This window comes from Alosa alosa, chromosome 8 (assembly GCF_017589495.1).
Source record: "Alosa alosa isolate M-15738 ecotype Scorff River chromosome 8, AALO_Geno_1.1, whole genome shotgun sequence".
NCBI lineage: Eukaryota > Metazoa > Chordata > Actinopteri > Clupeiformes > Clupeidae > Alosa > Alosa alosa.
Window position 1 is genome coordinate 18255041 of NC_063196.1, and position 26963 is coordinate 18282003.

Here is a 26963-nt window from a genome sequence, read left to right on the forward strand (position 1 = left end):
GAGACTTCCGATACAAGGAAGCAAGTGGTACCTAACCTGTACCAGAGAATGTCTAATAAGGGGGCTCTGCCTGTACCTAACATCGTTCGTCTACATTAATGACTGTTATTTCAGCACAGCTTCAAAATCTGCCCTTATCGCTTGAAACATCTTGACTGCCTTAATCGTTGTTGTTATAGTAGGCTTAAACTGGGAGAGCGTAAGCAGGCTAGGCTCCTGGGCTAGCTACTGCACATTACCACAACTAAATAACGCAACCCAACGTTAGCTAATGGTTGCAAATAAATTATAGTAATTGCTGTTTGGATGCTGTTTGCTGGTTCGAGTCACTGCATGGAAAATACATAAGTTTGGTAGGTTGCGCATGTCATAAAGCTGACCTTCTTTCGTTGGTAGCAGCACAAACAGGACTGACAGGGAAACTGCAAGTGGTCTGTCTGGTGGTCCTCGGTTAGGCTACTCTAACGTAGCAGCTAGCGAAATAATAGTGAACTTGATTGATTTCCTAAGTACTTGGTGTTTGGAGCATAGAGTTTGACAGTAAACCTACACGAATGAGGCTTGTCAGGTCAGGCAACACTCCCATCTACTAGATAATGTCAAAATATTTTCCAATTGTCCACTGACTCCTTAGGCATTAGACAGGCATGTCTCAGTTCTCGGCGGACGACGAGGCGGAACTGCAGTCTCTCCTGAGGCAGCTACTGAAGAGCACCAAAGACCGCATCTCTGGAGCCCCATCTGTGGAGTGCGCCGAGGAGATCCTGTTGCACCTGGAGGAGACAGACAAGAACTTTCACAAGTGAGACGAGTCTCTGGCCGTTACAGCAGACAACTTTCAAGTGTGAGATAGCCCGAATGGATAAGAGAAGCCCCCACGAAACAAATGAGCATGACGGGATAGAAGGCCATGCAACAAATTGTGATAGATAGATAGATAGATAGATGTATATGCATACATACGATAGATAGACAGACACTTAATTGATCTAGAAGGACATTTAGGAATAGGCATACCTAAATTCATTCCTAACTTCTCTGTAGTTGGATCATGATGTTTATGAATGGTTCAAGTCCAAGTAAGCTTTTAGTAAAAATGTACAAAACTTGTCTACACTTTCTTAGTCATTATTTTCATCAACGACAGTAAAGTAGTGCTCGGATCCTGTATTTAAAAAGCCAAAATTATTTGCCATTTTTAATTAGTTTATGCAAAACTTCATTCACTCATGGGCGCTTTTATTGAGGTCTTTAATCAGGGTGTTGGCTGCTGTTTGCCAATCTAAATTAAATTGGCTGGAATGTTTGACACTCTCATTTGACTTTTCTTAATTAGTCCCCTGTCTTCTAATGGTTTATTTGCTTGGCTCAGGAAGCACTGATCTCACTTGTTCTCTCTGTCTGTGGTCCAGCTATGAGTTTGTTAAATACCTGCGGCAGTATGTGGAGAGCAGCCTTGGAGCTGTAATTGATGAGGAGTCCGAGAACTGCGCCAAGGAAGAGGGCCATGCCATCGGCACGGGACAAGACACACTCGTGCATGCTGTGACGAGGAAGACCAGAGAGTCTGTGGAGTATGTCAACTCATTCAGTTACTTACATTCGTTCATATAGTCTCGTAAGTAAGAGCACAAGGCTGAGCTTCAAATTTGTCTGGAACTTGTGATATGGTGGTAGTATTAGCGTAGTGGTTAAGGAGCTGGGCTAGCATGCAGTTGCCTGAAAAGCTGTGGGTTCAATTCCCAGCTCCCACCATTGTGTCCTTGAGCAAGGCACTTAAAACCACAAGTTGCTCCAGGTTAACAGAAAAGGGAAGTTGTGCATAGGCAGGTGCCCAGACAGACAGACAAAGAGCCAGACAGACAGACAGACAAAGCTTGTAATATAATTGACATATCTAAGTTGCTTTGGATACAATAATTCGCTAAATGATTACATGTAAATGTAATAAGGATGTTATGAGACAGTGAGGCTTTCAAACTCTATGAAACAGATATAACAGTATTTATCAATATAATATATTTCTTCTGCATGCATATCCTATGGCCTTCACAGCCTAATTCTTCATTCTTAATTTCCGGCAGATACAAGCAGATGATGCAGACCCTGAAGAACACCATGATGGTGGTGGTGGAGTCGCTCATCAACAAGTTTGAGGAAGACCAGCTGAAGAAGGAGGAGATGCACCGCAAGAGCCAGCGTGAGCAGTCCAGCAGCCACTACACCGACAACTGTTCTGACAGCGACTCCTCCTTCAACCAGGTAGGCCTGTATGTCTGTCTCACTGTCTAGCTGTCCGTCTCTTTGTCTGTCTGTCTGTCTGTCTGTCTGTCTGGCTCTTTGTCTGTCTGTCTGGGCATATGACTATGCACAACTTCCCTTTTCTGTTAACATTTCCAGGGTTTTGCAACACTGGAAATATCACTGCAATATCACTGAAATATAAATTCATTAGTTTTTGGATTCTAAATGTTGATCTACACTAACAGTGTACGTTGTTCTATAAGGCGGTGAGGCTGACAGAAGCTCGCATAATGCACATATCTTATGGTGCGTGTAGAATATTGGTGGTTTCCAACATATTATTGTCTTTTTGTCTCAGCCAAAACAGACGAATGAGACAGGATGTTTATTGTAACCAGACAGAATGTTTCCACCTCAAGTGGTGTATTTAATTAATAGTTTCCCCCTCTCAAGACATTTACATTGAAAAGATCATTCGGAGAATCCGCCCAGGAAGGCCATATTTGGGCTTCCCTTCCACCATTTGCTCCCCCCATATGACTCCAGACAGACACCTGTGGAGAACCTATTGTTTTCATATTCAGTCCCTATATTTAACTACTGATTTATAATTCCAAGTGCTTTTTGTGCCTTGGCTTTACTAGTAGCATTTTATGCTGAGTGCTGTGCGTGGCTACACTGCTGTAACATCCAGAACAAAGAACTTTTCAGCTAATCTTCAGCCGGCTTTAAGATTTTTACCTGCTTTATATACAGTAGCTAAGTCTATTGGATTAACATTGGATTTTACATCAACTCATTGTGTCTTCATTTGGAATTATAACATGACTTTGCTAGCATTCTTCACATGTTAATGAAAGACCTTCACTGTACTTGCAAATGGCCTCTTGCAGGTTAGCAATGTTCTTTTATCATTTCGCTTCGAGAATTCTTCAAATATCAGAGAGATTATTGTACATAAACCCAAAAAGGCCTGTTGATGGCTGAATTATTAATACTCATTTTAAAAGTTAATAAAATACTGTATGTTATACAAAATAGTGTAAAATATCAGAGCAAAGAAGCATAGAGTGATTAGCACAAGTAAAAAATAAACACAATTCCTTCAACGAAACCTCATTTAATAATAAGCCAGAGTGTTGACTGTGTGAATGTGACTGTCTCCAGGCTAATTTAGAATTTGCTAACGTGGGCAAAAGCCATCTGAGGGAGAGAAGCACAGAAAAAGTGCCGTCACCAGCGAGTCCCAAACACCCCAATTCTCCAACATAAATACTAGTGTCACTTTAACGTGCACCTCAGTTGCTCTGGGGCTTCACACGGGATGGAACGGTTTCTGGAACCGCTGCGTCTCTGTGTTGTATTGCTTATATTAGGCAGATGGGTGTTTTTTTTTTTTGCTCGCCTGGTGGTAGCTGAGTTGTGGTACTGCGTATGCACTGCTGACTTGACAGATGCTTTCCTCTCCCTCCCTCAGAGCTATGCCTTCATCAAGCATGAGCAGCTGCAGGTGATTGCTGACAAGCTGGACCCGAGCAGACCCAAGGAGGTACGCCCGCCGCCCTGTTCTATCATCACTTTCTCTCTGGGTTCAGTGTCTGTGTTTTACTCTGAAAGAAAAGCTTTGTGCTGGTAGATTTGTTTGGGACTGTGTCTTTAACCTCTTGTTTAACCTCAATAAATAAAGTGTGTTTGTGTGTGTGTGTGTGTGTGTGTGTGTGTGTGTGTGTGTGTGTGTGTGTGTGTGTGTGTGTGTGTGTGTGTGCGTGCGTGTGCGTGTGCGTGCACGTGTTAGTGTGTGTGCAACATGATTATAACTATAATGACTGCTATACTTCCTTCCTTTCTTGCCAGACAAAAAATGTGAATGTTTTTATACTCAATTTAATTAAATGTGTGTGTGTGTGTGTGTGTGTGTGTGTGTGTGTGTGTGTGCAGATGCGCTGGGAGGCCCTGCAGTCTCTGTGCTGTGCTCCCCCCTCTGACGTACTAAGCTGTGAGAGTTGGACTGGCCTGCGCAGAAACCTGTCTGCAGCCCTCGCCGACCCTGACCCTGACCTGAGTGTACGACACACACACACACACACACACACACACACACACACACACACACACAAACCTATATTGCAGCCCTCAATGACTATGAACTTAATATGGACCCAGATGATTAACACACACACACACACACACGCTTACACGTCATATGTAGTTGACCCTGAATGCCCTCTCCTACAGACACGTTCAACACATAAACTCACACTCCAAAAAACTCCCTCAACCCAGCCACCACCTCCTGACCTTGTAAAAACTAACACACAGACACACATCATCAACTCTCACACACTCTCACTTCCTCTGGCCTTCTGTCTCTCACACAATCACAGACACACACACACACACACACATAATTATGCACATTTCTTTGTCGACTTTCACGTATGCAACTCTTCCCATCGTTTTAAGTCTTGTTCTAAATAGTAGCATGGAGACCTTCTGAAATCTATATTTACTGTTCACAAATGCAGGTGAAAATTGAACAAACATTCCCAGGTTATCTCAACAGTATCGCATGAAAATGGTTTGAAACCTCCCTAGTCCCTTGAAACCTTGCTAGTCTGATGCGTGGAAAAAATAGAGCAACACAAGATACAGAACACAACACAGTCGGTTTCTCGCACATTTGCAAATGTGCAAAACAGTTTATTTTCACACCTCTGAGGTACAGTATGTGTATGTGTGCATCCATTCACTGAGACATTTGGAAGTACCATTAAATATCAGTAAAGTATGATACTTTATTTAAGACTAATATAGCTATACCATGCCTTTGGAAGTGTAGTTACTAAGGGGCCGGGTCTAATGCTTGTTTTTTATATTGTGTGTTTTTATTATATTTCATTATTGTTGATAGTTTTTATAAAACTACTAAGAAAATTAGCCTCCTTAGTTTTAAAAATGCTTAACAATATTGGTTAGGTCCAATCATTTGCCTAGTAATATCAAGCTTTTCAATATCAGAGTCTCTCTCTTTCTATCTCTCTCTCTCTTTCCTTCTCTCTCTCTCTCTCTCTCTCTCTCCCTCTCTCTCTCTCCGTGTGTGTGTCTATGGCGCCACCATGTTCTAAATGCTGTCTCCTGTGTGTTCTTGCTCGTGTCCTTCACAGGATAAGGTCTTGCGATTCTTCGCCAAAACATTTTCCTCGTGCCCACTCAGTGTCACCAGGGAAATCTACACCAGCCTAGGTAAATCACCTCACTACACACCTGAGGGGACCACCGCGTCCCTTGCATTGACAACACCTCAGGGTTAGGAGAATTCCAATGAGAGATGTGAACGTTTAAAAACCAAACATAATTCCAGACATAATCCTCCCCCCCTCTTGTCTCTGCTTTCCTGTCCATGAGCACTTTAGATTTTTCTATGAATCTCATAATGTAGTGGTCTCATCAGACATTCGGTGCTGAATAAAGAGTGTTTCAGCTGAATGACTGAGATTTAACCTTGAATGCATTTTTCTTTGCTCTGCCTTTTGAAACGAATAGCTAAAAGTTTGGAGAATGACTTTCTGTACCACAAAGTGAGCTTTCCTGTGGCCACGGATGGCATGGATGCCACCAGGCAGGATGTGTCACGACTCCTCAAACAGGTAATGTATAGACCATTTCAATCTGGATTAGATCCTTTCAATCTGTGTCTAGAGGGTTTACGGTTCAAGGGTTCAAAACCAACGCAGATACTTTGAAATGAAAATTAATTTGACTTTACTGTAATGGTCTAGAAAATGACGACCCTAATACTTTTTAATTTTAATTTAGTTTGTCCCCAAGTTGCCATTAACTCACTGTTGTTTTCTGTGCCACAGGAAATGCCTTGGAAACGCATGTGTTTGTTTATGCAGTTGAAAGGGTCTATAGGCATGCCCTACGAATACTTCATGCTAACTGAAGGCACTAGTGGAGTTAGCATTATTCAAATATTTAGTTCCTAGCCGAATTGACAATGTGTACACTGCTGTTACTTTTTTTTTTTTTTTTAACGTTTCAGTTTGACTTGAATGCAGCACATAGTGAAAATGAGAGTCCCTGTATGACCTGTCTTATGTTCTGTCATTACAGATGCGCTTGATGAACGACTTTCAAAAGGAAGTGACTTCATTCTGGATACGCCACCCAGAGAAGTGAGGGTCCTCCTGTCATACACTATTGCAAAAGGAAGAGCCACCCCATAAAGACCTCTAACAAACACAATAGGAAGTCATTCTAGCGCTGAACCAAACTGCTGGGAGCATCTGAGAGAATGGGGCTCTTATTTAGCATGTTTGCTGGAGGTTCACCCCTTGAGTTAGCGGTTTTTCATACCTATTAAGGGCATTTTAGAATCAGACAAGCTGTGACACATGACCCCCTCAGTTTTCATTGTCCATCAAAAAATGTGGAAGCAAACTGAAGGGACCATTATGATAATCTCTGTGAATCTGTGAATTAAATCACATAGATAGAGTAGTATTTGGTATATCTCTTATTTTCTTATGTGCCTTAATTCAGATTCTTGTGTATTATTTGTGACCGCTGTGCTGTGCTGTGCTGTGCTGTGTTGTGTTGTGTTCAGTGGTGGAATGTAACGAAGTACAAATACTTCGTTACTGTACTTAAGTAAATTTTCCACGTATTTGTACTTTACTTAAGTAAAATTTATAGTGCATACTTTTGACTTTTACTTCGTTACATTTTACAGCAATTATCTGTACTTTTACTCCGCTACATTTCTACAACACCATCGTTCCTTTTTACGATACATTTTATGATCAGTTTTTTTTCTCTCTGACAAACACGTTTGTTTTACCGGGGGGTTGCTACCACAGGTTCTGGAGCGCTACGTGCCTTCTTAGAAACATAAGCTTCTAGTCTAGACCAGGCAAAGCGTGAGCTTGTAGCCATCTGCATTCGGTAGGCTATATTCACCAGACCCATGGCTACACTGTACATGCAACTGTGTTCTGTGCCTTTCTCTGTCTGTTATCTGCAGCGTTAGGGCCTCCTCTCCGATGAGATTGCTATCCGCGGATCAGCGAAGTTACAGGCTATGCCCATGCTTCTGTCACACGTCTGATCATTTGCGGCACAAATGAATGGTAGACTATTAATGAACCGGTGGCCGGAAAAAACGTAACATTTTCCAGATTAGGAAATATTCCTTAATTGTGTGTGATTAAATAAAGATGCATAGCCTACAATTGGGGGGTAGTAACGTGAGCGCTCATTCAATGTCTATGCGTCTGCGCAAGTGAAACTGAACGTAATCATAAAGACACCTTTCTCAGCAACTTTTCTGTTCAATCAGCATTATTGGCATTACGATCCACCCGACGTTTCCCTTGTCTACCCCGTTAAACTTCAGGCTCTCGTGTTTTGCTGAATGATATTACTCAGCAGATCACCCTAGTAGATAACCAGAATTACAGTTTCTAGAATTGTAGGTCAGAATGTAAACTGGGCCACAGATGGTAAGCACAATTGCATTAACTTAAAACTATCTAGTCGAGTATAACCTAAAACTAGCTTAATTAAAATGCCACAGCCCATACTGATTTTTCCTTTTAGAATATAGATATTAAGAGAATAAATCATTATGCAAATACTTTTACTTTTACTAAAGTAAATATTTCTCTGTGTATTTGTACTTTTACTTAAGTACTGAGGTTCAGTACTTCCTCCACCACTGGTTGTGTTGTGTTGTGTTGCGTTGCATTTCCTTGCGTTGTGTTGTGATGTGGTCCGTCTGCTGAGCAGGTATATGGAGGAGATTGTGGAGAGCACGCTGGCCCTACTGTCCCTGCACTCGGAGCCCGGCCTGGGACCCCACGGCTCCGAGAGGGTCCTAGAGCCTCTCCACCTCCTTGCTCTGCTCGACACCAAGGCCATCTGGTTCAAGAAATGGATGGTGAGTTCAGTTTATGTGTTTTGTTTTATTTCAGAGCATCAGAAAGAGGTTTTGGTCTACAATGAGTGCACTAACTACCTAAAAGGTATGCAGAAAGTTTACCAGCAATCTGGTGTAGTTTGGTGATACACAGTGTATACTGTTGCTCGATTGTTGATAGATGTGGCTTCACATGGTGATATACCATCAAAATGTTGTTCTCCATCCTCAATGGCAATGGTTTCACATGTTTACATAGCTTTTACAGTAAATTAACTTGAGGATGACAGCAAAACTAGTTGCTTATGTAATCATATCTCAAAAAATGACAAATTAGCTTTTAATAGTAAATGAATTCTGTCAAAGTAAATAAATGAACAGCACTATACTCTCATCTCATTTTCTTGCTTCCAGTTCATAAAGCAAATCAAAAGTTTAACAACAGTTCAGCCCAACCACTAAGCACTACGTGCTACAAGGAAGCGAATGTAGAGAAACGTGTTTGTAGATCATGTTTTAGTTCAGAGTGAACTAGGTCAAGGGAATTAAGCTGAGAGTCCTCTCTCTCTCTCTCTCTCTCTCTCTCTCTCTCTCTCTCTCTCTCTCTCTCTCTCTCTCTCTCTCTCTCTCTCTCTCTCTTTCCCCTTATCTTGCAGCATGGCTACTACAGCCGGACTGTGGTTCTGTGTCTCCTGGAGAGGAAGTACAAGTCAGTGGTGAGTAATGACCAGACGAGGCGGGGGTGTCAGGGCAGTGGAAAGGATTTTACAGCACTCATCACAGGTCACTTGCATCAGCACAGTTTGGACGTGCTCATATGACTTGCTTGGCAGCTGTTGACAAGCAAATGTTTTATCGTCACTTGTGGTGTACAGTACACACATAGATTCAGCGCTTAATAATAGTTAATATAAGTTAATTTTTACCATTTATTGAGGTTAATGGAATATTGTGGCCGGTAGCAAGTAACATTACAAAAGAAAATCATTGTGTACACTTAGGCTAATTGATAAGAGACTTTTCAGTTAGCCACAGCGACTTTGAGTCTGTTGTTGGGAATCAGAGAGCAGTTGGAGAGCTACGTTATTGCTGCAGGTTTTGGACACACCCATGACACAGTAGTTGATGCTGAAAGAGAGAGAGAGATGTGATTACCTCTGCTTTATTGGGTTCACATTGTTCCTAGCATCTGCCAAGCACCATCAAAACACTTTGTTGGCTAGAATACTGCACATTATTCACCTTTTGCCCTACACTGTAGATGCTATAATGCTAACAGCTAGTTTCAGTGTTGTATTGCGACTAGCTTAGGTGCATTATGTCAGTGCCAATATCTCATGGTTATTGAACTTTTTTTGTCCTGTAATCTAGCAGCTACCACCAAATAAGAAAAACAACAAATCAATTTGCTTTTTATTAAATGATCTTTGATTTATTTAAGGGTGATGCAGAAGATGAATTCAAAATTGACAAACAAACATATTATCTTCCACGTCATGCCTGCCACCACAGCACAGCAGTGCCAATACTGTATGTCGTCATTAAACATTCTGTCTCTTGTGATGTGCATCCACCGCCTCACTTGTGTGTGATGGCTGCCTTTTGTACTGCTGAGACTAACTTACTCTCTCTCTTTCTCTCTCCCCTCAGATTGTGGCCGCCGTGCAGAAGTGCATCCACTACGCCGAGAGCTCGGACCCAGGTGGGGACGAGACCACAGACCTCACCTACGCCATGGAACACCAGCAGATCAGTACGAGCAGCATTCCCCCACTCAGAGCCCAAAAGGGGCTACCGTAGCCAAGACCCCCAACGTCTTAATTAAGGGGTGACCATAGCCGAGACCCCCAAAGTCTTTAGACCCCCCCTCACCCACAACTCAACAATTAGCATCCTTTTTCTGTTTGTTGTGGGCAGGAAAAGAGTCCGACAGAGAGATTGGGAGTGGACTCAAGCCTGGGTGCCCATGGGCCCTGCACCTGTGGGCAGCCGTGGCCTACTGGTTAGCGCTTCAGACTTGTAAACGGAGGGTTACCGGTTCGAACCCCCGACCAGTAGGCATGGCTGAAGTGCCCTTGAGCAAGGCACCTAACCTCTCACTGCTCCCCGAGCGCCGCTGTTGTTGCAGGCAGCTCACTGCGCCAGGATTAGTGTGTGCTTCTCCTCACTGTGTGTTCACTGTGTGCTGAGTGTTTCACTAATTCAGGATTGGGATAAATGCAGAGACCAAATTTCCCTCACGGGATCAAAAGAGTATATATACTTATACTTATACTTATACTTATACTTATACCTGTGTGTGGTACAGAGATCTGTGTCCTCATGGGCCCTGCAACTGTGTGTGGTACAGAGAGACCACCCATGCTATCACTGCGTTATGGCTCTTCCAATTCGATCATTTCTGAGAAAAATCACACAAACAAACACCTTTTTTTGATTTCAGGGGTCAGATGAGTTTGATGAATCCTGATCTCAACACCACTTGATTATGCACAATTACTATGGAATTATAATAATAATGGAAATAGATACAGTCACGGCCCATTCATCTCATTAATATGTTATACCATAAGATACTGTAAAGTATGTGATACAGTGGTGACCTCAGCAGAGTTAACGGCATGCTGTGCAGCCTGTAACCCTGTCTGGGCTTTGCTGAGTGTATCCACTTGCAGAGCCACGCCGCCCGAGGATGTCCTTTGAATCGCAGCATTTAAGGAGAAAATTGGATATTATTCCCCGAAGCCTGTGCTGCAGTCCGTGATTAATAGCTTTCTCCAAAGCCGCCTACGTCGTCTGGATCCCCAGGGTTCTCGCTTGGGCGCAAGTGTTTTCTCACCTGCTGTTCGGCAACACACACACACACACACACACACACACACATAGATAGAAAGAGAGAGAAGTCTGGTCTTCCTTTACTGTATTTCTCTTACCCTTTCACTCATTGAATTTATCCTCTTTCCTTCTGCAGGCTCTTTGAAAGCTGTTTTCACAGTTTCTCTGCCTTTTTCTGTCTGTTTTAAGTGCTCTCACACACACACACACACACACACACACTCACACACACACACACACGCTGAATAAGTGGAGCCTAGCTCCTCCACAGCAGCCGTCTCATATATTTATCAGACCCCCCTACTGTCCCTTCTCCATGGCCCCCCGCCAGTCCACTCTCCCCAGAGGAGAGAGAGAGACGAGAGAGACGAGAGGGAGGGAGAGAGGCCTGATTTCATCCTAATTGAATCAGATGCTAGAGTCCGTTTGAGAGCAAAGCAAAAGAAAAGGAGCATGCTACTCTTGAATTGAAAAGCAAGATAGGGAGACTGGTGGAACTGAATCAATATTGAGTGTGTGTGTGTGTGTGTGTGTGTGTCTGTCTGAAGCCGAGACTGTCTTGTTAGAGAGCAGGTAGCAACTATCCTTTTGTCAACTTCCTCAAGGACAAGATTAAATATTATTCAATGAGTCTGTCCCCAGTGCAGATGCTGAACAACCTCTCATTATTTTTGCAGGGTGTAATCAGGCCTGGCTTTTCAGGTTGCATCAATACATTTCCTCACCATACTCCACTGGAAATAATTAATCAGCTGGGTGTAGTCCAGGAAGATCTTATCTTTGCGGTCTGCCCTTACACGGAGCAGAGCAGTCTGTAATCAGAGATATGAAGTCCTCTTTGTTCCTCTTGTTTAACCGAGGTCAGGCTTGGGTGAATCAGACAACTACATTTTTGTGATGCATAGATCCCTCAAATTTGAAGAACTTAAACATTGATCAAAGTGTTGTTGGCTCACTCCATCAATCAGTCAAATTGGAAGCCTCTAAACCTAAAGTAGCAATAGTATGTAAGGGATAACCAAAGATTCTAGAGCCAGTAATCCATCTTGCGCGTAGCGCTCTAGAATCTTTGGGGATAACGGCCGCCAATGTGCCCCGATATATGGAATTAACGAATGAGGTGGAGCCAAAGTACTCCACGACGTAAAGCCAATCAGAAAATAGTATTTCTTGTCTCCAGGGGATATATATACTGTATATATATATACAGTATCTCACCCCTCACATTTCTGCAACTATTTTATTATATCTTTTCATGGGACAACACTGAAGAAATTACACTTTGATACAATATAAAGTAGTGAGTGTACAGCTTGTATACATTTGCTGTCCCATCAAAATAACTCCACACACAGCCATTAAAGTCTAAACCGCTGGCAACAAAAGTGAGTACACCCCTAAGTGAAAATGTCCAAATTGTGCCCAAAGTGTCAATATTTTGTGTAGCCACCCTTATTTTCCATCACTGCCTTAATTCTCTTGGGCATGAAGTTCACCAGAGCTTCACAGGTTGCCATTGGAATCCTCTTCCACTCCTCCATGACGATATCAAGGAGCTGGTGAATGTTAGAGACCTTCAGCTCCTCCACCTTCCGTTTGAGATGCTCAATAGGGTTTAGGTCTGGAGACATGCTTGGCCAGTCCATCACCTTTATCAGCAGTATAAATATGTAATATTATATGGGCAAATCTATCACCAGTATAGATATGTAATATGTATATGTAGGCATATGTGGGAAAATCAGCAGTATATGTGGTATAACAGATTGGAATGAGTTAACAGTCATATTCAAATTTGCAGTGTTTTCTTTATTTTGAATATGACCATCAACTCATTCCAATGTATCACAAAAGTGAGTACACCACTCACATTTTTGTAAATATTTTATTATTATATCTTTTCATGGGACAACACTGAAGACACTTGCTAACATGTAAAATGTAAATCAGGTTTCTAGGCCAAGTATACCTGCGTATACAAAGAAATTTGGTCTCTGCATTTATCCCATCCGTGAATTAGTGAACATACAGAGCACACAGTGAACACACCGTGAGGTGAAGCACACACTAACCCGGAGCAGTGAGCTGCCTTGCTGCAGCAGCGCTCGGGGAACAGTGAGGGGTTAGGTGCCTTGGTCAAAGGCACTTCAGCCGTTCCCACTGGTCGGTGATTGAACCGGTAACCCTTCGGTTCCAAGCCCGAAGCCCTAACTAGTAGGCCACGACTGCCCCCCAAACAGCAGCAGCAGCAGCATCAGCATCATCCTCTAAAGCGGATTAGACATTTTGGGTCGTGCCGAATTCTTGTCTGACATGTCGTGTAGTTTGATCAGACTTACGACCTCTGAGTAGAAGATGTCACAATGAACATTCCTGTTCTAGTCTGTTGTGATTGGATCTCTGACATGTTAGAATGTCTTGCAGTGTGATTGATGTGTCTAGTATGAGTTACCATATCTTTTGCAACTGGAAACAAAAACACAGTGTTTAGCTATCTTAAATGTTATTACAATATATAATAAATATATAATATTACTTCTTGAAGTGATTAGGGGGTTCATCTAGACGTGCCCTGTAATACTCTCCATCCTGGTATCTAAGCAACAGCTCTTCCTACTTAGGACAAAGTTCCTGATCTCCGATGAATGTCCTCCCTGTCACTGTGCTTTAAAGAATTCCTGATAACTCCACTGTTGGCCCGGACTTTAGAGCGATTCCATTTGCCTAGCATAAAAATAGTTTAAGAAGACTGGTCTAATTTTTTTGGACGTACGCGCCACTACCAAGTCTGGTTACCGTAATTGGTGCAGCAGACGCAACACTAATGGAGTGCTTCAGTTCCGTGCTTGGTGTAGCCGCCATGTAAGTGATATCAGGCCATTCCTATCAACTGCCTAATCAATATCTCCCAGCAATTAGAGGCTGACCTCTAAAGGCCAACTTCACTCACTTGAACAAAACTAATGCGGTATCCAGTTATTGATCGTCCTATTATGCTTTATACATCTGCTGTAGCTAATGTGTGGTGTTGTGTCTGCCTAGGCTGTGTGCAGAGGATGCTCTACACAGGGAAAGAGCTGGAGTATGTCTACTTTGTGCATTCGCTGTGCATGCTCGGTCGCCTCCTCATGTACACCAACGGCAGGAAACTCTTCCCCATCCGAGTCAAGAACCGGAAAGGTAAGGGGCGAGAATGAGGCCATAGAGGCCCCTACACAGTACAAGTTGATTGAATCGGTTCCAGTGAATGATGTGTTTATGTATGAAAGACTTGCACAGGTAGCAGTTTTTTTTTTTTTTTTGGGAAGGGGGAAGTGGGGGGGCTTTTATGCCTTTAATATAACAGGACAGTGGAGAGAATGACAGGAAGTGAGTGGGAGAGAGGGCCGGGGTCGGATCTGGAAATGACCCAGGCCGGACTCGAACCCTGGTCCTCATGCCCATGTGTCACACACTTCTCTTTGGCGGTCAGTTGGGTTACTCAGAACTCTCCAGTTACAGTTCCAATGAGGATGTTAATTTTAAGAACATACGATAATCATAAGAACCATCTGACCGAGAGCGATTATAGTAAAAGCTGCCAAATTTAGATTGACCATTAGCTGGGTCTGACTTTATAGTGATATTGAGGGTGTTAAGGAAGTATTGTTCATGAAGCTGTGGTTTCCCCATTGGTTATTTATTCTCTTCCTCCATTCCAGCATAAGGTTGATTGATAGCATTAAAAAAAAAAAAAAAGTTTAAAAGGTTAAATCATGTTGGTAAGGGCAGGAAACATGTAAATAGCATGGGATCTTTACAGCATGGTCCTGATGATATGATGTGACATCTGAACGACTGTGTGATCTATGTGTGTGTGGAGCACAGGCCATTAACTGCAGCATCACATGGTCTTTGTGTCTCAGATCCTGTCATGCTGACCGACTTGGTGGTGACGCTCATCCAAATCATGTACCAGCACCCAAAACCCGCCTTTGATGATGCCACTCATACAGGTGTGTCTTGTGTGTGTCAACCCCTACCACACACACACACATGCGCACACACACACACAGGGTCATACACAGGCACACCCCAACCTTGGCTCACGTAAAAAGACCTTCCCTTTAAATAGTGCCCATTAAAAAGACTAATAGCTGTGGCGAAAAGGGCAATGAGGGTTAAAGGCTAATCATTTGTCAGCTTTTATTGCGGTTCCTTGTCTGCAAGTGTCATTTACTCCCCCTCTGGGCCTGGCCTGTCTTATCCAGTACAGTCATTGATATCCACCAGCCCAGAATTCCTAAGGACATCAGCACATCTAATAAGGCAGTCTGTGTAAATGATATGCTGGAAACAGTGAATTTCCAGTGTAAGAACTGTCATATCACCACAGTTTTAAGAATCATGGACATACATTCTTACACGGAAACGATCAGTAGAATGCCCTAAGGCAGTGGTCCCCAAACTTTTTCTTCCGAGGGCCAGCTCACTATGCCTGGCTCTAAGAGAGGGCCAGAGACTCGGAGTATATTAGTAACCATAAATAGTTTAGTGCTGTGAACAGCAGTCTACCTTAGTTGAATATTCCATTACATTTAATCATAGGCTACTACGGCTACTAATAAAAAAAATAGAATTCCCAAAAGTATTAGCAGGGAGTCCCAAAAGTATATTTTATTCAAAATGTGTGAACTCTGAACTCTGTGTCTTTGCATACACAGCTCAAGTTGTGAACAAGCAATATCCTACAAATATTTTGAAGTTCTCAAACTATGAGAGTTTTATGAAGTGCTGACAAAAACATCTGAAAAGACCACTTTCACTCACCTGATGAGAACTTTGTGAATTTGTATGAACATTTGAACGAGTGAATAAAAAATAGAAATCATCCCAAAAAGTCCCAAAAATATGACTTGAATAGAAGTTAGTTAGTTATTAACAATTAATTGATAAACTTTTAGAATACTTTGAGCACTGATGCAGTCAGCATAGGCCTCTTACATTGTTTGCAGGTAGGCCTACATTTCATTCCGTTTTCGATGGCAAACGCGAAACAGCGCCAAAACAACCACCAGTGGACAAAAAGAGAATTACATGTGTACTGTTAAGACTCGATATAGAGAATGAATGGGGGAAATTACAGAGGTTATAGTTTGACGATGTCGTACTCCCATGCGGGCCAGATGCTATATACCATGGACATGTTTTGGGGGCCACCCAAAATGAGTTGGCGGGCCATAACCGGCCCGTGGGCCGTAGTTTGGGGACCACTGCCCTAAGGACACAGAAAGCAAGGGTGTGAGACTGACCAATGGTATATTTATGGGGGATATTATCAGCTTGAGGGGCCCTCAGCTCTAAACTGTCACATTACAACAACATACAATCAGAAAGTCTCACCTGTCTCCGTTTCATTGGCACATCTCTCCCTGTCTGTGTGTGTGTGTGTGTGTGTGTGCGTGCGTGCGTGTGTGTGTGTGTGCGTGTGCGCATGTACGCACGTGTGTGCGTGTGTTTCAGACTCCCTGTCACCTACGGCTCTGGTGACGGAGGTGCTGCACACGCTGTGTGAGCGCGTGGACTGTGCGGTGGACTGCCTTTACCAGCCTGTCGTGCTGGAGCTACTCCTGGCCCCCGTCATCACACTGCTGAAGGGGAGACCGGTAGGACACACACACACACACACACATTACATCGTATACTGTATTAACGTTAACATAACGTAAGTATGGATTGAGCCTGGATTGGATCGCTAAGGAACTCTGGTAACTAACAACCTACCATGAGAGGCCTAATGAGCAGTGGACCTTACCCTACATCACATCAATATGACACGCTCATGACTCATGAGTCGAACGAGAGGACACTGGCCACTCCCTTCCCAGGCAATTCGGTATAATTTGGAATGTTGTCAAGTTATGGATATATTCTGTTGCTAATACAGTTTCAGGAGGCGTAAAACAATAAAGCATATGCAGGGCACGAACGCATTTTACAACGGGCGTTTACAGTTTTTGTGCAACCTGTGTGTAGTCAGTAGCTGAGGTCAGGGTGGAGTCCATGTTGGTCATTTTTCATATTGAACTGATGGAGTGTTAAAAAGTCTATTGTCATAGGTGAATGAACACTGACATGTTGTCATATTTGTTTTGATGTTTATTCACACCTGATTGTCTTGCACTGATAAATATTTTTTTCTGACTGTCACTCAATGAGTCATAGCAGCAGACTTCTCCAAACGTCTCTTGTTCCCAAACAAAAAACAGAGAACACAGAAATGTGCTGAAATGAAGCAATTTCATGGCAGCATAAAATGAACTAGATGTACCGCATAGCGGTACAAAATATGACCGCCGCTCAGTCCTGTACATCCTTTCCGCGGAAATACTAATCACACTAATCAATGTGTCTCCATCTTTTACTCCATCCCCCACTCTTGAAACTTTTGTGTATGCTTGTTTGGCATGCCTGTGTGTGTGTGTGTGTGTGCGGCTGCACAGAAAGTAGCCTACTGGCGCTGAAAAGGTGAATAGATTGTAGAATAGCCAAAGAAGTTGTAGCATTGTTATAAAACCTTTAAAATCTCTAAACAATCACAAGTAGGGCAGTTCATCACAGTTCATCCATTGCAAATGGATTGATGAAAGGTCACTTACACCTGTAGGCTACATTGTATTTGGGAAAAAAAACAAAAAACTTTGACAATCATTATATGACCGCTTCGCTAGCGGCGGTCATAATAAGTGTATCAATACATGTCAGTAGGATTGATTGATTGATTGATTGATTGATTGATTGGTTACCATAGTCACTCTCAGAGGTGTGGTCGAGTCACACCCCTCTTGTTCTGTCATAAACACAAACAAATACCAAAACATGCAAAAATAGTCCCACAGCAATCCATGCACACTTATTTCACCCCTCTCAACATATCCCCTCACAACTTTTCAATGTACATCACATATCAGGTGGTACAGGAGAGAAATGTACATCACATATCAGGTGGTATAGGTGCATCTAAAAAAAGTGCAATATCATGGAAAAGTAATTAATTTATTTTTCCCTTATTTATTTCAAATAGTGAAACTTTCATTATAATCTAGCTTCATTACACATAAAGTGATATATTTTTAAGTATAAGTTTTAACATACCGGTATAAGTTTTTTTTTTAATCATGATTATTCTAATCTTGATGATTATGATTTACAGTTCATGAAAATCAAAAATCCAGTATTGCAATAAAGAATTTATAATACAGAAATGTTGACCTGACAGGAGCTCTAATCAGCTAATTCAAAACACCGGCAATAGTATCCTGAGCCTTTAATCTCTCGGTCTGTGCAGGGCAATAGACTTTTACACTATATTCTAATTTTCTGAGATGCACCTGTGCTTATCACCTGTGGCCCTGTCCCATGACCTTTAACCTCTGACCTTGCCCGCAGGTCAAGCTGAAGTCACCGGAGAGCACGCTGATCCACGTGGCCGACACGCTGGCGCGCATGGCCACCACAGAGAGGGGGCTGTCCCTCTTCCTCTATGACAGGAACCTGCTCTCGGCTGACGGGGACAGGTAAGTGCAGCTCGCTCAGCGTCGGGAGTGTTATGGGTCTGCATTAGCTCCTGTGTGTGCCCGAAATATGATGGTGGTGATGATGATGATGATGATAATTAGACTAACTGTGATTGAGTTGATTGGTGATTGGAATAAGTGATGTGTAAACAGGAGCTGTAATTTCAACAGATGACGTTTCGGAAACATGTTAGACCCTACCTCACGTCAGTATGTATTTTGCTGTATAACTGTAACTGTATATGGTCCTTTCCATTAATTGTTGCGGCTCATGCTCTGGGAACGGAATGCTTCAGCTACGTGCCGTGTGTAGGCTGCCTGTAACTCTGAGCTGCTCTCACTCCCTCCCTCCCTCCCTCCCTCCCTCTCTCCCTCCCTTCCTCCCCCAGCATCTCTGCGGCCCATGTGGTAGTGCAGTTCACACAGCGTCTGCTGGCCAGGGACCTGCCTGTGCTGGCCGGGCTGGAGCCCCACATTGCTGTTTGCGGGGCCTTCATCTTCGTGTGCCGCCAGATGTACAACACCTGCGAGGGCCTGCAGGCGCTGAGGCCCTACGGCCTGCACCTGAGCATCGCCGCCGCCTGGAGGAAGGTGACCGCTCCACCGGCTCCTTTTCTCTCTCAGCTGTGTTGAATCATATTCCTTTTAGTGTATGGCAGAGGAGGTTCGTTTAAGATTGCGTTTTGTCAGGTCAGAAGGCACGTATAAAAAGTAACAATGAAAAAACGTTATACCTATATAAATATATAAAACGTTTTAAATAAATAAAACAAAAAGTATTAAGTTTTTTCATTGTTTCTTTTTATTAACCTGACTCCGCCAGATGGATGCTTTGCATTTGGTCTGCATGTCCATCTGGGAACTTTCCGTTGGAGAACTTTTGGGAAGGGGGGAAAATACTGGTTAGCTGATTGGATAAACCATCTGTCTATCACCACCTATGTTGGTAATTAAACCAAATCAACCAATCAGATGAACGAAGTGTTGTTAATGCCTTCGTTTAACATACAATTAAGTTAGGTAACGTAACTAACGTTAACGTTTTTAAACTTACCATTTGTATGTGACATGAACCTCATCAACGACAATCCCCATCAAGTTTTCACGGTACACTTCTGAAGAGAGCATATTCCTCCATTTCTCGTTAAGTAACCAAGATTCAGGGCTACCGAAAACCGACTGGAATCGGCTGTGGAGGATGTCTGGGTCGTTCATTCCTCCCAGCTGCATGGCTGAGACTCATAGCTTCACAGCTTCCCCAGGAAAACGTTCTAATTCGGATAAAACTTGCGCGATAGCTACGCTCATCTCATCTGTGGATGCCGCCATGTTGTTCGTTGCATCACACCTAAACCCGCCTCAAAACCAACGCTGATTGGCCGTTCGTTTGGCGAACTGCTCCAAATTTTCTCTATCGGAAAGATGCCAGACTGATCTGGGAGTGGAAAACTGAAGCTCGCGAGTATGAGTTTTTTTGTGGTATGATAATTGTCTCTGAAAATGTCACAGTTTCATAGTATGTGTCTATAGTGTGTGTTAGTAAGTCAGAGCTTGCCAACTTTTCTGTTGCATTTTTCCAGTACCAGTAGTAAGATAATGCACACGGTATGATAACCATGGACCTTTATACCATGATATACCACAATACCAGTATGTCGCTGGACCCCTAAAAAGAATCAAGGAGAGATATTTCCAATGGTTCTTACCGCCCATTCATTTAGTTCATATTTGAATTTTTTAGTTAAGAAGAGTCTAATTTTCTTTTGAACCATAGACCACTCTGTCCACTGTCCATTGACAAAGGGCCGCTGACAGACACAGATGTTTTGTTTGACAGCTGGGACACACATTCATTCTGTTTTTCCATGATACCCTGTAACATTTTGTGCTCACGTGGAGACATCCTCTTTTGGTGGCCATATGCAAATTGACTGGTTGTGAAATATTTTTATCATAAAGAGGAACTTCCCAATGCAGTGTGACATTCCCTTGGTAATAAAATACCAGTCAAAATACACTATAGGCATTCCTTCTAATTGTTATCTTGAAAATGGCTCAATAAAAGATGATTCCACAGAGTTACTTTGGAAGGGAATATGCTCACAAGAATGTTATCTTTTTTTTACAAGCTCATTTCACTCGACAGTGGTGTCAGCCATTAACAGAATGCATCTCTAGGAAAGCAAACGACAATCTCAGCATTTCAATCCCATCCTTGGTTACATAAGGAGGTTCATCAACAGAGACTTGGGTTGTCTCACGCCCAAGGGTAGGGCTGTGGATAAGATGTTTTATCATCAGCTATTACATAATTGCATAATTCAGACACTCTTAAAGCACATATCTGTGGGAAGATACTGTGAGACTCTGTCTTGGCTTGAGGTTTGGAGATTAGGGTCCCCACTCCCCCAGTGACTGTACATGTCTCACCTCTGACCCCTGAGTCTGTAGGCACCTCAAATGATTGACAGTGTAAAACATTAAGCTGAGAAGGGAATGTGTTTGTGTGTGTGTGTCAGGAATACTTTGACAATGAGTCGTAGGGGAGAGGTCGGTGCTGGAGGAAGTGAATCAGGGTGAAACGGCACTTTTTTTGTCTGCTGTCATGGCGACATCTGTGGTTCTAGAGTGTTGTATCGAGTGTTGTCATGAGTTGTCCTAGTCTAAAATAGCACACGACAGCGGACGTTAGGGGACTTTGATATCTTGTCACCGGTTCTTCTTCTTAGCTCTCTTAAGCCATCTGCTGACGACTAATGGTCATTATTAGTAGCCAGAAAGAATCAGAATCGGTCACACCATTGGCCTTGCACTGGGTCAGAAACATTCATTGGTAAACTCGCACTGGTCCTCACACACAAAGGCTTCTCACTGGTCCTCACACACAAAGGCTTCTCACTGGTCCTCACACACAAAGTCTTCTCACTGGTCCTCTGAAGCCTTCTCAGCTCATTGATCAGATCTCACAGTCCTCTGAGAACAGTGAGTCCCTCACCCTCCAAGACACAAAGCAAAACAAACAGAAACAAAAACAACATTTTAAAGTCTAATCTGTGATCTCAAGGTTTTATCTGAGCCGACAGCAATTTTAAAGTCTAATCTGTGATCTCAAGGTTTTATCTGAGCCGACAGCAGTGGCCGTTGGGAATAGATGGGAGGACGCTTGACTTCAACACAGAAAGTTTCAGCATTTTTGGTGTGTCTTTCTGTGTGTGTGTGTGTGTGTGTGTGTGTGTGTGTGTGTGTGTGTGTGTGTGTGTGTGTGTGTGTGTGTGTGTGTGTGTGTTGTAGACGAGCGCACAGTCAGAGCGAGTCCCCACTCCTGTGCCTGGATCCCCCAGCACAGCCTCCACTCAGGAGACCCTAAACACGTGAGTCATCCCTGTCTCTCCTCTGGTTCCTTCTCTTCCTCTCCTCCCCCTTTCCTCTCTCTCTCTCCATCTTTCTCTCTCTGTCTCTCACATACTCTATTCCCCCAGCTCCTTCTCTTTCTCTCTCTCCCTCTTTCTCTCACTTTTCCACCTCTCCAACACCAAACCCACCTCATCCCTTGTTCTTCTCCATCACTGTGTAGATCTTGCTTCTCTCTTATCGCTGTCTTATCTTCTCTGCAAGTTTGAGCAAGATTGTTGTCACAGGAAGCATGTCAGGTTGCACATGACCTCTGTCCTATTAGTGCATGTACAACTGTTGTTTCGAATGGGAAGGAAACAACTATCACATGTACTGGAGTGTGGCTAATGCTGAGAATGCTGTTGATATGATGGAGGATGGATAGATTGATTTGTTGTTGTTGATGTTTATATTGTTGTTGATGTTGATGTTTATGTTGTTGTTGTTGTTGTTGTTGTTTGTCTGCAGGCTGGCGTGGGAGGAGACACTGCTGGACAACTTGCTGAACTTTGCGGCCACCCCGCAGGGTCTGCTGCTGCTCCAGCAGACGGGGGCCATCAACGAGTGCGTCACCTACATGTTCTCACGCTTCACCAAGAAGCTTCAGGTGCGCCCCCCAACACCCTTACACCTGCCACCCCCTCCCCCTCCCCCAACCTACCGCAGACCCTCAGCTGCACTCGATCGAAGCACTGCTCCCCCTGGACAGTCCCTCCAGGATTTTGTGATGTTGCGATCATAACAATTAACACAAATTCGAACCAATCCCCGTGAGGGAGTTGTGGCCGACCTTGCAATTTTGTCCAAAAACCACCGGTTTTCCAGCAAACTTGACCAATCATTGTAGTTTCCCTGTGATATTTCACCTACCACAACAGTCCCTCACAAACAATATTGAGCCAGATGCTGCACTCACTTCTGCAGACACCAGAGACCGCCCTGTAACTTGTTCGCTCCAGTTCGCTGCAGTTTTGCTGTCAAAAAATAGAGGGCTAACGTTAAGTTGATCTGCTTACTTGCATCTCTCAACCTGGTGTTGCTAACCTATCTAGTCTATGAAAATAAGTTAATTTAGGCCTACTTTGGGTTTACTGACATTTGAGTAGGCTATTGCCAAACGTTTACATCTGGAGATGTCCTTGTTAGTCCTTGGCAGTTTTTGTAGTGCTTGCCAAAATCATAGAAATTAATATCATTGCAAGACACGTATCTCTTCTATTACTTAAGCATAACATTTATTTTAACTAATGACAGAAATACCGAATTGCATCCACATATTCTAATGCACTATGCACAAAGTTATTTCCAAAGATATTTCGTAGCCAAAAACAAAATATGAATTCCAAAATATATAAAGGTATTGGAACATATGACATGATGCCATCTTTTTTTTTTTTTTGGGTTGTAGAGCCGAAATCAACCCTGAACATCTCTGGCATCACAAGAATTATTATTTTATTTTTTATTCTTTAAAAAATTTGTTGGACAGTTCTACAAAAGGTTGCTGCTTTGTGAATTACACCAGCCAAAGCATTTTTTCATTTAACTACAAATAAAGCATTCTTTGATTTTTTTGTAATTGTTTTCCTTACCTCTTATTATTTTTTAATAAGAAAACCCAGATGAAAAGTGTGATTTTGGTCTTCATATCCTTAGTTGCCATCAATTAAAAAGGAATGCATCTATTTTTTGCAATTTTCACTTCCTCCTGCTTTCACTTCCATCGCAATTTTTTAGAAATGTTGCCGCAACAATCTCAAAAAAGGCCTGCGAAATCCTGGGTCAGATAACTTCCCCCAAACCCAGCTGACCTGACCAAGGAGGGGGAATAGAAAGTGTCCATTCATTCATTTTGTGTTGGATGAGGTATATCGGTCCCATCATTCTGACAGACCAGAGTTCCCCAGTCCATCCCCTCAGTGAACATGTCATTACTCTAACATCTAGAGTCAGACCCCCCACACACACACCCCCCCACCCCACTGTTGCCTGGAAAGCACCTCTCTGATGCACAGCATGTTTCATCTGTGTTTGTAGGAAGCGGCCCTCTCGCTGTCTCCTCCACGATAAGTGAGCTCTCCCGATGACAGGAGCGGTGTCATGCTCGCCACTCTCTCCTCCCACGCGGCTAATCGCTGCTTTTAATCTCTGACAGCGACCGGGCCCTCAGCCACAGCAGCGCCTCTCCCTGGGGGGAGGTGTGTGTGTGTGTGTGTGTGCGTGTGTGTGTGTGTGTGTGCGTGCGCGTGCGTGCGTGCGTGTGTGCGTGCGCGTGTGTGTGTGTGTGTGTGTGTGCTCATCATGAACCTAATTCACCTTCTCCTCTTTTGTTCTCCTCATTGTTCCTGAAACCCTAATGGAGTTATTGTGTTCCCATCAGCTGCCCCCCCAGCAGCATGTTCACACGGGGAGGAAGGGGTTTTGGTTTTGTAGCTACATTGTTCCACGGGCCTTTGTCCACAGGCCTTGCTGACAGTTCTGCTTTCACTATGAACAAACTACACACACGCACATACACACATACACACATACACACACACACACACACACGTACACACACACGTACAAACACACACACACACACAAGCACACACACATGCACACACACATACAGACTTTAAGGGTTGAGGACACCGGTGCCGACATGAAATTTGACTACTTGGATGACATTCTCAATACAATCCTACACATCAGTGGAGGTGGCGGCAGAGTTCGACGCTGGTGTGCGGGGTCGTATTGGGAATTATAAAACGGATAGTTTCGGTCCTTGATTATGATTGGTTGAATCACGTTCGATGCTGCTGTATATTTTCCCGATATAGCATGGCTGAGACCACATTTCGTTCTATATTAATGTGCTTAGAATGCACAACAGTTAAAATTCAAAGTTGCTGAGCAACAATTCTGATAAGAATCTACTAGCGGTGGAACTATTCAATGGGGACTCCGCGGAAGAATGGACATTTGTAGATGGAATAGCTTTTAACTTTCATGATTATTTTTGTATTTTGTATCAATTTTTAATGTCCTATATGTGTTAGCTGTTTTATAAAAGCAATAACCCCCGAGAGGCCGTTCTATATTGTGAATATAGCACAGCTGAGGGTTGTTTAACGGCACTCAGCTTCGCTTTGCTCGCTTTGTGCCTAACAACACCTCTCAGCTGTGCTATATTGCTATATTGCTTAATAACAGGGTCATGTGGGTGCCGGTGTCCACAGTGTTTTACTTTTACATTTACTGTGTGCAACAGACGAGAAGTTCTTGCTCATTTCTCTCTCCCTCCCTCTCTCTTTTGAAATCCTTGAATTTGACACTCAGTATGGACCTTTTTCACATTAGCCATTTTGACATGAAATATATGGTAGGCCCAGGTGTTACTAATGACATTAATTAAGCTACACATAAACTGAACAGAGACTTCATTAAAGGTAATTAGTAACACCTGAGTGCTTGCCCTGCTATTTCATGTGAAAACAGCTGCTGTGAAAAAGGTCTATTGACATCCCGGTTGTTTTTTATGATCTTGCTGCCTGTAGGTGAGCCGCTGTGAGAAGTTTGGTTATGGCGTCATGGTGACCCAAGTGGCCGCCACTGCCCCAGGTGTGGTCGCTCTCCATAGCTCTGGTAAGAGAGTTATTCAGAAGCATCAAGTAAAACAACACAACTCTCAATAGCATGCAGAAGCAGTACCCATAGATACACCCATGCATACAGTCAAGTGTCATATATCATGTTTATTTTTATACACACAAACACGGACACGGTGGGTTAGAGTGATTTACTGATGTTGTTGACCCTTAGAACGTCGGATCAACTTTTCACTGACTGAAGAGTCATCATGAGGAAACTTCAGGGAGTGAATTACTGTACCTCACACACACACACACACACACACACACACACACACACACATCTCACACACACACACACACACACACATAGTGGACAGGCCAACGAGGGAGTTGATGATGGTATTGCAGACAAGTGATTGAATGTGTTGCTCATGGTGCCCAAGCACCTGCTCTGCAGCCTGTCTTGATTTGTTAAATGACTGTACTTTCCCAAATGAATTTCATCTGCACGTGATGGAGTGGCCTAACTTCAGATGTATTGTAGTGACACAATGTAGAAGCCAGCCAAGTCTGGCTTGATGAAGTGAATTGAGTATGTCGTCCATTTGCCAGCCCTTTTTCTCAGTATCTCTCTCTCCCTCTTCCCCCCCTCTCTCTCTTTCTCCCTCCCTCCTTGTCTCTCTCTCTTTCTCCCTCTCTCTCTCTTTCCGTCTCTCTGTCTCTCCTCCATGGTCTCCATGTTTCATGCCTGCTCACAGCAGAAGTGGTACACAAAATATTGGATAGATATGAATTTTATGCCCTAAGTTCAAAGCCTGTGCGATGAATGAACCGCAGAGTAATCTATCTATCTATTACAACAACAGTGATAGTTTGTTAGTTAGTTTGCTTGCTTGTTTATGTTTTGTGTTGTGTGTCCATAGGCTTTGTCCAGGCCATCGTGGTGGAGCTGTGGTCCACGTTAGAGTGTGGCCGAGAGGATGTCCGTATGGTACAGCCCAAGTCCACGCCCATGGACCCCATTGACAGATGCTGCCTGAAGGTACACCCACAGGACATGCAGATACCTACAGCACATGCAGGGGGCCAAAATTATCTTTAGAGCACATCTGTCAGTCACGCATTGGGCCCTATCCATGAATCTCCCCTAAGGAGACCATATCAAGGAAAATATGAACACTTTTTTATGAGGGAAAAAAACATTAACATTTACTTGCTTAGCAGACATTTTATATCTAAAGCAATGTACAGTCCAGCCCAGACATCATGTGACACATATGTATGTATGTATGTATGTATATCTATAACTTACATTGCGGTTGTGATTAAGTAGAATGTGTGTGGACAGCAGTATCGTGCTGCTGCGTCTCTTCCCTGCATGGCTGAGTTGCTGAGTTGCTGCGCAGTGTGCCTGGTGGGGCTTGAGTGTCAGGTGTGAGC

General features: G+C 43.2%; 1 protein-coding gene across 4 annotated transcripts in view; it reads left to right on the top strand.

Annotated features, from left to right (window-relative positions):
- The first annotated feature begins 3 nt into the window (after positions 1-3).
- Positions 4-26963, top strand: part of tbc1d32 (TBC1 domain family, member 32) — a 70102-nt gene continuing 43142 nt past the window's right edge. For 3 of the 4 annotated variants that reach the window (XM_048250316.1, XM_048250317.1, XM_048250319.1), the window contains exons 1-21: positions 4-353; positions 635-802; positions 1413-1574; positions 2085-2262; positions 3722-3793; positions 4183-4308; positions 5409-5487; positions 5788-5891; positions 6361-6422; positions 8035-8185; positions 8821-8880; positions 9815-9917; positions 14042-14179; positions 14905-14994; positions 16502-16644; positions 18428-18555; positions 18945-19146; positions 21847-21926; positions 22417-22555; positions 25488-25575; positions 26447-26565. In XM_048250316.1, coding sequence (XP_048106273.1) covers positions 648-802; positions 1413-1574; positions 2085-2262; positions 3722-3793; positions 4183-4308; positions 5409-5487; positions 5788-5891; positions 6361-6422; positions 8035-8185; positions 8821-8880; positions 9815-9917; positions 14042-14179; positions 14905-14994; positions 16502-16644; positions 18428-18555; positions 18945-19146; positions 21847-21926; positions 22417-22555; positions 25488-25575; positions 26447-26565 — 2379 coding nt within the window. In that variant the 5' untranslated portion in view covers positions 4-353; positions 635-647. The remainder of the gene's footprint in view (positions 354-634; positions 803-1412; positions 1575-2084; positions 2263-3721; positions 3794-4182; positions 4309-5408; positions 5488-5787; positions 5892-6360; positions 6423-8034; positions 8186-8820; positions 8881-9814; positions 9918-14041; positions 14180-14904; positions 14995-16501; positions 16645-18427; positions 18556-18944; positions 19147-21846; positions 21927-22416; positions 22556-25487; positions 25576-26446; positions 26566-26963) is intronic. The other variant, XM_048250318.1, reaches the window with a different exon arrangement.